The 11,191-nt window shown below is 42.8% G+C and overlaps 3 protein-coding genes across 16 annotated transcripts in view; all 3 read left to right on the top strand.

The window, feature by feature from the left end:
• LOC108058109 (heparan sulfate 2-O-sulfotransferase pipe) overlaps nt 1–11,152 on the top strand; it is a 40,941-nt gene extending 29,789 nt beyond the window's left edge. For 2 of the 14 annotated variants that reach the window (XM_017142629.3, XM_070214461.1), the window contains exon 5: nt 161–650. In XM_017142629.3, the coding sequence (XP_016998118.1) occupies nt 161–500 (340 nt within the window). In that variant the 3' untranslated portion in view covers nt 501–650. Of the gene's footprint in view, nt 1–160; nt 651–671; nt 1,514–1,569; nt 1,725–1,780; nt 2,091–2,441; nt 2,760–2,817; nt 3,063–3,121; nt 3,277–3,335; nt 3,524–3,651; nt 4,209–4,449; nt 4,605–4,669; nt 4,915–5,042; nt 5,613–6,685; nt 7,335–7,935; nt 8,496–8,563; nt 8,719–8,776; nt 9,090–9,110; nt 9,671–9,736; nt 10,093–10,126; nt 10,687–10,739; nt 10,898–10,976 lie in introns of those variants that run through there. The other 12 variants (XM_017142631.3, XR_001769941.3, XM_070214460.1 and 9 more) reach the window with 12 other exon arrangements.
• Nucleotides 5,694–6,659, top strand: LOC108058116 (heparan sulfate 2-O-sulfotransferase pipe-like). Its single transcript, XM_017142644.3, has 2 exons — nt 5,694–5,817; nt 5,965–6,659. Exons 1-2 carry the CDS (start codon nt 5,700–5,702, stop codon nt 6,189–6,191), a joined length of 345 nt encoding a protein of 114 aa, XP_016998133.1. The 5' UTR covers nt 5,694–5,699; the 3' UTR covers nt 6,192–6,659.
• LOC108058117 (heparan sulfate 2-O-sulfotransferase pipe-like) lies at nt 7,343–7,928 on the top strand. Its single transcript, XM_017142645.2, has 2 exons — nt 7,343–7,469; nt 7,536–7,928. Exons 1-2 carry the CDS (start codon nt 7,343–7,345, stop codon nt 7,724–7,726), a joined length of 318 nt encoding a protein of 105 aa, XP_016998134.1. The 3' UTR covers nt 7,727–7,928.
• Nucleotides 11,153–11,191: the final 39 nt, after the last annotated feature.

The following is an 11,191-nucleotide window of genomic DNA, read 5'->3' on the forward strand; positions in this document are numbered from 1 at the left end:
TAGCAATAAACTTATTTTAGTCCAACCTTCTGAAATCAATCAAAAAGTAATTTCCAAATTAAATTCCTTCGATTTTCGATCAGCACACTTTTAGTTCAAAGCCCACATCAAAATCTTCGTTAGCTAGACCAAACTGTGACTGAAACCCAACCATTTTTAGGCCCTTCAACTCCCACGAGGCCATGCAACGGGCCAAGAAGAACGTGGAGGAGCACTATGCAGTGGTTGGGACCTGGGAAGATACGAATACCACGCTATCGGTCCTAGAGGGCTACGTACCACGATTCTTCACCGGGGCCAAAGACGAGTATTACGCTTTGAAGAAAAAGTTGGGAAATGTGAACCGAAATGTCTTCAGACCCACTCTCAGTGATAAGGCGAGGGTCATACTCAGCCAAAATCTCACACGGGAAATCGAGTTGTATCAGTTCATCAGACATCGTCTGTACAAGCAGTATATAGCCCTGCAGCTGGATATAGATCCCAAGATGAGGGATTAGTAGAGCACTAGACACTAAGGGTTCGTTGAAGAGTAATAAATCTATTCTAATTTTCGTATTGCTTCGATCTTTTCCGGAATAATTCTAACCCTAGCTTGGTGAACTTTCGATTGGGCCAGCTTCGATAGATTTCGCAAAGATTTTGCCTCATATAGCTTATCGTCTATGCAGCCGGTTGGATATAATGTACACGATCGCCGTAGCAGCGATGAGGAGTTGCGGGATCCAGAGGGACATGGACATCATCACGATCACCACTCGCACCACCACCATGTGCATCATCAGGGAAAGATCGATGGCCATAACCACAAGGCGGCCCATGACAAACAGCTGGCAGTGCCCCACAATAAAAATAAGGAAGACGATGTCCACTACGAAGACGACGAGGAGGATGAGGACGAGGACGATGATTTGGCCAATGGTGTTGGAACCAGCGACGATGAAGGTTTCAATTTCAAAGCCGATCTTCTGAACAACACAAAATTTGCCGAGGTGGACTTTGTCTTCTTCAATCGAGTCCCGAAAGTGGGCAGTCAATCGTTGATGGAACTAATGGCTCGGCTGGGCAAGATCAATGGCTTTACCCATGCCCGCAATAAAGGCAGTGCCCATGAAACGGTCATCATGAACAAACAGCGGCAGAATGATCTTGTGGCCGATCTCCTGACTCGGCCAAAACCACATATATATAGCCAGCATATCGCATACATTAACTTTACTCGCTTCCATTTGCCAAAGCCGATTTATATTAACTTAATTCGCGATCCTATCGATCGGATTATCAGCTGGCACTATTATATCCGGGCACCGTGGTACTATCGCGATATGCAGGCCAAGCTGGGTGACAAGGCCGTTCCCATGCCCTCGGAGGAGTTTATGAATCTCGACCTGGACACCTGTGTGAAGAATCACGATCCTCACTGTACCTTTACCCAAATGCAGGTGAAGAATCCAGTGGGCGATCATCGCCGCCAGACACTTTTCTTTTGCGGGATGAATCAGAAGCTGTGCATGTAAGTAGGAACTAGATAGGGACTTTAATGCGCTCCTAACCGGAAACCATCGATAGGCCCTTCAACTCCGAGGCCGCCATGCAAAAGGCCAAGCGAACAGTGGAAACGGAATACGCAGTGGTGGGCACCTGGGAGGATACAAATATTACGCTTTCTGTTCTGGAGGCCTATATACCACGATATTTCCGCAACGCCAAAGTGGCCTACTACTGTAAGAAGGTTTAAGCCTAAGCCGAGGCCATATCTGAATCCGCTTAATTTTTTCAGTGGGTAAAGACCGTCTGTCGCGAGTAAATCGCAACAATGTCACTCGAATCGTCAGCGACGAAACTCGACTTATTTTGAGGAAAAATCTCACCAACGAGATCGAGTTTTACGAGTTTTGCAAACAGCGTTTGTACCTCCAGTATGCTGCTTTGAGTCATGGAAAGCGATTTGGGGAGGATGACTATATTTTGGTGCCCGAACAGCAGAACGATTACAATGAGGAGTATTAGTAGGTGCCCTTTTGATAAGAGCCAGTTAAATAAGAGATAAGCCAGCATAAAATGTATAATTAATAAAAACAATCTCAGGACTGTATATAACACATACAAATAAAAGAAATTAAACAGAATGCTACAGTTGTATTGATCTCAAATATCAAGATGTTTATCATATTTAGGGAAACACAATAGAAGCATTAAAAACCCTTCTTTCACGATTTATCAAATGATTCTTATGTGCACTTTTAATATGATTTTCGATGAAGACTGCCTTCGATTGCTTTTTGTATGAATATTTTCCAAAATACCTTCGTGTGAACACAGTGTTCGGTTGCTTTCTGTGTACCTCGAATCCCGCCCAGAGCTTTTTGTGTATCCTCATCCGTACTGCTAGTATCTGTGGTTGTTTCTATTTTCTACACCTGTGCCCTGACCTTTTGCAGCTGTGGCGATTGAATCCAAAGTTTCTAAATAACACCAAGTTTCATAAGGGTGATATTCTCTACTACAATCGGGTCCCCAAGACGGGCAGTGAAACCCTGATCGAGTTGATGATACAACTGGGTAAAAAGAACGATTTCCAAAACGAACGGGCACCGTTTTCAAAGCCCGTGGGAATATACTGGTCCGTAGAGCGCCAACAACAAGAAGCCGTGCGCATCATGGAACTGCAGGAGGAACTAGCTTTTGTCTATGTGGAGCATATGAACTACATGAATGTCCGGCCGTTCCACTTACCCCAGCCAATCTACATTAATATGGTAGGACAAAAAATCTGCCCCGCGGAGGCTTGCTCACTTACTCACCTTAATTTATTAGATTCGTGACCCCGTTGAAAGAGTCATCAGCTGGTTCTACTATAAACGCACACCGTGGAACTCGGTCAAAATGTTTAGGGTCACCGGAAAATTCGAGAATCGCACCCATTACGTCAAGAACTTTGAAGATTGTGTCTTAACGCGCGATCCAGAATGTCGTTATGATCACGGTCTAATGTTCAAAGAAGACCTCGCCGATCACAAGCGTCAGAGTCTGTTCTTCTGTGGACACTCACCCATTTGCGAGTAGGTAGTTTTGATATTCTGCTAGTTTCCAGACTTAACGGTAAGGTTTTCCTCTCAAGACCCTTCAATACCCCGGGAGCAATTGCAAGGGCCAAACAGAATGTAGAACGCGATTACTCGGTAGTCGGTTCGTGGGAGGATGTGAATGTCACTTTGGCAGTCCTCGAAAGCTATATACCTCGGTTTTTCAAAGGCAGCACGGATCTGTACTATGGTAATGTTCCCACAAAGTTGCTATTTATAGGTGCTTAAAATACCCATGTCTCCCCCTAGAACCCGTTAATGGCCTGGCTTTTAAGAAGCAGAACATCAACCACTGGAAGCCGAAGATTAGCGAACGCATCAAGCGAATAATGCGAGCCAACTTCACGCAGGAATATGAATTTTATTATTTTTGCAAGCAGCGCTTATATCGACAATACTTTGCAATAAATAGGCACCTGCATTTCTGAGGAACAGTATCCTTTTTTCGTTTTTCCATTAACTTTACTCCGCAAAATCCTGTAGTTTATTTTATGTTTCGATGTCGATGTTGGTTTTGACTCTTGTTTTAAAAGGAATTGGACTTATTTCTCTCTCCAATTTTAAGCTGGAAAACTTGGACGCGGCTCAACTAAATAATACCCGAAATGCGGATCGTGATTTTGTATTCTACAATCGTCTGGAAAAGACAGGAAGTCAGTCGATGACGCGACTCATGAAGCAACTGGGTGATCGTCTTGGATACGACACTTACAGAAATATCATCCGCCTTGCAAAACCAATCACTGATAGCGATGAGGATGAGAGAGATCTAGTGGATCAGCTCTTCGAACTGGGGGAAAACGCTGCTTACGTGGAGCATGCAAATTGGATCAACTTCACAAAGCACGGGAGTCCACGCCCAATTTACATCAACATGGTCCGCGATCCCATACAAAAGGTGATCAGCGCCTACTATTACCAACGGCATCCGCTAATCTTCGCCCAGGGAATGATGCGGAATCCCAAGAAGCGAATTCAGACTAAGGATTATTTCGACACCACATTCAACGATTGCGTTAGGAATCGGATACCCCCATACTGTGTTTTTGATGCCCACAATCCGTTTAACGGCGATTGGAGAAGATTTTCGCTTCACCTCTGTGGAAACTCGGAAATTTGCACGTAGGTTTTATCCGCTCAGAACAGAAATCTAGGCTTTTATTCGTGAACCAGCTTTAAAGGGAATAGAAATACTTTAAAGAAACTTTATTTTTGTTGAAAACTATACCATACGAATGGTTATAAAGTTAAATTGAAGTACAATGAATTAGTGTTCAAAACTTAAAATTCTATCCCATTAAAACTTGAGGGCGAAATAAGGCTTTTTTCAGGGAGTAAAGTTAATATTGATCTTCTTACTTAGGCATTTCAACTCCGAAACTACCACGCAAATCGCCAAAAGGAATGTGGAACGGGAGTATGCGGTCGTGGGTAGTTGGGAGGATACAAATGTGACCTTGGCTGTTTTAGAAGCCTACATACCGCGATTTTTTGCCAATGCCAGGAGTGTGTACTATAGTAGGTTTATCCATACGGAAAATTAAAAAGAATCTACTCAGCTAATTTCAAACTCTCTTACTTAGACAAAACAGATAAATTTACGATAAATAAAGTGTCCCATGACACTCACCTGGATAAGGATGTGGAGGAGTATCTGAGGAGCAGTTTCTCCTTCGAGATTGAGCTATACCTGTTTATCAAACAGCGACTCTACAAACAGTACATTGCAGTGCACAATGACGAATTTTAGGCGCCTTAGTTTTATATACCATGAAATTTACCAAATTAAATAAACGATGGACTTTGCCAAATGATCTTTACACCTAAATTTCAACTCGAGTCTACTTCCCCTTCTTTCGCTACTAATCATTTAGAAAAACTTTGTTGCTTGAATTCACTCTCCGCTCTGCCACCCATACCAGAAATTAATTCAAGGGTGACCAACGACCTTTGCAGATCCTTCAGCTAAGTCCTGAAAAACTTAACAATACCCCCAAGGCGGAAATAGATGTGTTGTTTTTCAATCGGGTCCCAAAGACAGGAAGTATGCAGCTGATAGAACTTATGAGACAGCTGGGAAAAGTCCATGACTATGAGGTGGAAAAGGATCCCCAAAATGGAGGAGTCATTCCTCTTCTGGAAACCGCTGAGGAAAGCGACATGATCGACAATATTGTGAACTTTGAGGATGGCACAGTATTCGCCAGTCATGTGAATTTCCTAAACTTTACCAAGCATGAACAGCCGAGGCCCATTTATATCAATATGGTTCGCGATCCCGTGGAGAGAGTTATCAGCTGGTATTACTACATCCGAGCTCCGTGGATTTTTGTGCCTGGAAGAAGGCGTAATAATCGCGAAATGCCCAACCCCAAGTGGGTAAACACCGAATACGATCAGTGCGTTTCCAGTGGCGAAAAAGTATGCACCTACATTGAAAATTCTCTGCTGGAACATGTGGGTGATCATCGGCGACAGACTCTGTTCTTCTGCGGCCACAATGAGTTTCAGTGCACGTGAGTTAGGTTTGCGGACACATTTTTTCTTTTAGTTCAACTCCGTCCAACCCCTTTTAGACCCTTTAATGCTCGCCTGCCCCTTCAATTGGCCAAAATGAATGTGGAACGAGAATACTCTGTGGTGGGGACTTGGGAGCATACGAACGAAACCCTTGCTGTTTTAGAGGCCTACGTTCCTCGCTATTTTGCGGATGCCTCCAAAATGTACTACTGTAAGTTCCTGCGGGAAGTAAATCAAAAAAAATGTATACGTCTTTAAAATCATGATTGAAAAATCTCAAGTTTGCTGATTTTGGATTTACATTTTTCTTTAGAATCTACAGAATCTTCAAAAGTTTATAGAATCATATATTTTACAGCGGGTCTGCATGTCGACAAGCAAAATGTTAACCCAATGAAGCCGCATATATCGCAGGATATTTTAGATATGGTTCGTCGGAATTTCACACGTGAAATCGAGTTCTATCAATTCTGTCGTCAGCGTTTGCACAAGCAGTACCTTGCGATCAAACTGAACGATCTCAAGCGGGTGGACAAGTCATTGGCCAGATTAAGTGAGGCTAAAGATATGGCTATCAACAACTAGTTTATTTAGATTTATAATTAATCGAAATTAATAAAAATGACTGGAGAAACTAAGACTTTCCTTAAATGCCGAAAAGTTTACCTTCGAGTTATCTCAGTTAAACAATAATCCCTACTGTCTACAGCTTTTTTTATCAAAATACCATTTTCTCTTTCCTCTAAAACCAAGACTAAGGGTGGGAAAGGTGCTGTCTTGCTGAAAGACTACTGATCCCATCGGGGGATACTAAAGTTAGTTCATCCGAATCTTGAGTAAAGCAAATAAATTACTAGTAAACTAAGCTCTTCTATTAATTTAAAACTATCGCTTAATAACCGACCAATAAAAACGAAACTATCCTTTTATTCTGCTCGACCTTCCGATTTCAACGGGAAATACTCTATATCGCTTTATAATCGGAACGAATAGAATTCATAAGACCGCTGCTTACTAACCAGGCATGGAATAGGATCACCAGGCTGATATTCCTCTTATCGAACCCTTATCACCTTTAGCTCCAGCACCTGAGCACGAATCGTCTTAACAACACAAAAAATGCGGAAATCGATGTACTGTTCTTTAATCGCGCCGCCAAAGTCGGAAGTGAAGCCATGCTGGAGCTCTTCATTGCTCTAGAAAAGTACAATGACGATCTTACACTGGAAAGACATGGGCTCCATACGAAATCCTTTCGCCAAATGGACAAAAAGCAGCGACGTGAGTCCGCCGAGTTTATCACCGATCTGGAGGAGGGTACCATGTATATAGAGCACATAAATTGGCTTGATTTCGACGAATTCGACTTACCCAAACCTATTTACATCAACTTGGTTCGTGATCCCGTTGAAAGGGTTATAAGTTGGTTCTTCTACGCCCGAAGTTCCTACAAGAATGCCATCGAGTACAAGAAGAGGCCTGATCAAAAGATAAAACCCGAGTCCTGGTATAAGAAGAACTTTAATGATTGTGTGAGGAGTGGAGATCCAGAGTGTCAATACGTGCCGCATACAGTCAAGGATACGTTTGCCAATTTCAAGAGACAATCATTGTTTTATTGCGGTCATCACGATGATTGCATGTAAGTAGTTAGGGATAGTAAGATGTTTCCCCAAGACTATAGGCCAATCTAATGGTGATTTTTTAGTCCCTTCAACTCACCGACTGCCGTTCAAATGGCCAAGGAGCACGTGGAAAGGGATTACGCTGTTGTAGGCAGTTGGGAGGACACGAATGTAACCCTAACCGTCCTTGAGAATTACATCCCACGATTCTTTCGCGGTGCCAAGCTTATGTATGAAAGTAGGTCCCTAAGGTCAGACAAACCGTAGAAACAGAACTCATTTTGTTTACCCCATTTCCAAACAGTGCATAATAACAAGATCACCAATCGGAACAAGAACAAACGCAAGCCGTTCATAGAGCCAGAAGTCAAGGAGATGATACGCAAGAACTTTACTAACGAGTACGAGTTTTATTACTTCTGCAAGCAGCGTTTGTATAAACAGTATTTGGCCCTCAATCTGAAGGAGTTGGAGAAGCATGGTCTTTTAAACTAGTTGGGTTAGAGTCCGACATTTAGATTGTAGTAGGTGATATATATGCGAACAAATCTTCACATTTTAATAAAAATTAGTCAGTAAAACCGTAGACTAGAGCCACACTTTTCTTACACGTTGTCATTTCTGTGTCTTATCGTTTGTTGTGTGGCATCAAGCCTTCCAATGAAGCTTCTAAAACCCTTATCCCATACCATATCCCCAAATAGTTAGGAGACCTAACACCTCGCCGACTAAACAATACAGCCAAGGCCGAAATGGATCGTCTTTTTTTCACGAGATGCGCCAAAGTGGGCAGCGAGTCGCTGATGGAGTTCATGGAGCATCTGCAGGATATCAACAATTTTCGGGTGGATAAATATGGATTCAGCAAGAAAACAAAAAGGCAACTGAAACCGCTGGCACAGGCCCGAACTGCTGGCTACGTCTACAACATGGACGAGGGATCGGTTTACATAGAGCATATTCCTTGGATCGATTTCAATGAGTACAATCTCCCCAAGCCCATCTTCATCAATCTGGTTCGCGACCCCGTGGAGCGTATGATCAGCTGGTATTACTACGTCAGGAACTCTTACAGGAATGCCATATTCTACCGAAACAACCCCCTGGCTCCCATTAAGCCCACTGCTTGGTTCAAGAAGACCTACAACGACTGTGTGAGGAGTGGGGACCCGGAATGTCAGTATGTTCCATTGGCAGTGCACGATGTGGAGGGAAACTTTAAAAGGCAATCGATATTCTTCTGCGGGCACGATCAGGACTGTTTGTGAGTGCTGCGGAGGGCGAAATGACCCTACCTCCAGAGAAGTGTTCCTAACCATAACCCCTTTTCAGGCCATTCAATTCTCCCCTGGCTGTTCAGATAGCCAAGCGTAGGGTTGAATCCGAGTATGCTGTAGTGGGAACTTGGGAGGAGACTAACATAACTTTAACCGTCTTGGAGCATTATATTCCCCGTTATTTCGCTAGAGCTAAAATGATATTTCACAGTAAGAAGCCTAAATCAAAGATATCTCGACCTTAGCACTTACAAAATCTACCTTCTAGTGTATCAGAAGACATTACAGAATCGCAATCGCAATAATAGAAAGCCCCAGGTGGATGCAGATGTCAGGGCCATGGTCAGGCGTAATTTCACCCACGAATACGACTTTTACTACTTCTGCAAACAGCGTCTCTATATGCAGTATATAGCCCTTAAGCGAAATGAAATTGAACGACTGAACCCCTAATTTCTAAGACTGAACTTTCGTTAGTTAATGATATAGATTTTCTGTAGCTCTCTAATAAAGTACTCAATAGTAAATGTAACTAACACGTAAAAAACCCATAGGTAGTCCCATAAAATATCTAAGACCAATCCAATCTATATACATCGCAGCTTGCTTCGTTGAGCAGCGAAAAGTTGAACAACACTCGACATTCCCAACTGGATGTGATCTTTTTCAATCGTGGAGCCAAAGTTGGAAGTGAGGCTTTAATGGAACTCACCCAAACCATGGCTCCCTATAATAATATGACAGTGGTCACCAAGGGACCCATCAATGTTGTATCCCGCACCCGATCGCCTGGAGAACGAATGATACAGGCCCTTTGGGTGACCGAGTTGGAGCCAGGCACTATATACATAGAACATTGCAATTGGTTGGACTTCCGCAGATATCAGTTACCAAGACCGATCTATATCAACCTGGTTCGCGATCCTGTGGAGCGGATGATAAGTTGGTATTACTACGTTCGCAGTGGCTATCGCAACGCCATCCACCATCGACGATTTCCCAACGCGACAATACAATCGGAGAAGTGGTTCAAAAAGAGCTATAACGATTGTGTTCGAAGTGGTGACCCCGAGTGTCAATATGTGCCTGGAAGTATTAAAGAGGCAGTGGGTAATTACAAAAGGCAAACTCTCTTCTTCTGCGGTAACAATCGGGAGTGTTTGTAAGTGGATTTAAAAGCAGTTCGTCTTTCCATATGGAGAACTCTCAAGTGGAAAATATTTTTCAGACCCTTCGACTCTCAACGCGCCATTCAGCTAGCTAAATTAAATGTGGAACGGGACTACGCAGTTGTCGGAACTTGGGAAGAGACTAACATAACACTAACTGTATTGGAAGCCTACATTCCACGATTCTTCAGGGGTGTCAGGAATATTTTTGAGTGTAGGTTGCATTTTATTCTGCTTCTAATTCTTATTAAATCAGATTTAAAGGAGATTAGAAGAGAGATTTATGGGAAACTTGAACACTTTGAAGCTGGCTAGATACTGGGATAGTTATCAGTGTTAGTTAGTTTCACCATACACACTCTGTTTATCATCCCACTCATCTGTGTTTTGTTTTGGACATTTAATGGAGCCTACATGTTTTGTAGTACAAAAACCCCTGACCTTCCCAGCTCGGACGGGTGACCCTAATGAATCTGAACAACACTCGATACGCGGGCTCTGATCTAGTGGTCTTCAACCGACCAACCCGAGTGGACAGCGAGCAAATGCTGCCACTTTTCAGGCAACTCGCTGCCATGAATGATATAAATGTGGTGCTGAATGGACCTGTTAGAACGATGAATAGAACTCGTACTGAGAAGGAACAACTAACCGAATCGGAATGGGCCAATGAACTGGAAAGTGGTTCCATTTATATGGCGCACTCTAATTGGCTGGACTTTGCAAGCTTTGGATTCAAGAAACCAATCTATATTTCCCTAGTGAAGGATCCCATCGATCGGATGGTTACAGATTTCTACAAGAGACGCTCTTGGGTTAAGAGAGCAATTTATAGAAGGATGTATCCAGGACGTCGTGAGAGGCCCGATGAGTGGTACCAACAGAGTTTCAATGAGTGTGTGAAGAGTGGAAATCCAGAATGCCTCTTTGTCCAATTCTCAGTAGCGGATTACATTCAGGACTTTAAAAGACAGTCCCTTTACTTCTGCGGCAATGAACCCGATTGCTTGTGAGTAGTTTAAGACATTGTTAACTTTAATTTGAAGTATTACCGTTCTGTAGACCTTTCAATTCAAACTATGCCATACAAATAGCAAAGCAAAGAGTGGAAAGGGAATATTCTGTGGTGGGCACTTTTGAAGAGAGAAACATAACCCTGACTGTGCTGGAGAAATACATTCCCAGATTCTTCAATCATGCTCGATTTCTATATAAACGTAGGTAGACCCAGGGGCTAGGCTCAAAAAGTGTTCAAGTATGCTCACAAAGTGTCGAGAGTCATGAATTTATCTCTTTCAGTGCACAGCAAAAGTATTCGAAACCGGAATCGGAATAATCGTAAACCCCACATAGATCCTGATGTTAGGGAGATGGTAAGGCGGAATTTTACCAACGAATATGAGTTCTACTACTTTTGCAAGCAGCGTTTGTACAAACAATATTTGGCCCTGCAACTCGAGAATAATCTTCATTAAAAATTTCTGATGGAAATAGATATAATAAATAACACAAAT

The sequence above is a fragment of the Drosophila takahashii genome, chromosome 3L, assembly GCF_030179915.1.
Source record: "Drosophila takahashii strain IR98-3 E-12201 chromosome 3L, DtakHiC1v2, whole genome shotgun sequence".
Lineage (NCBI taxonomy): Eukaryota > Metazoa > Arthropoda > Insecta > Diptera > Drosophilidae > Drosophila > Drosophila takahashii.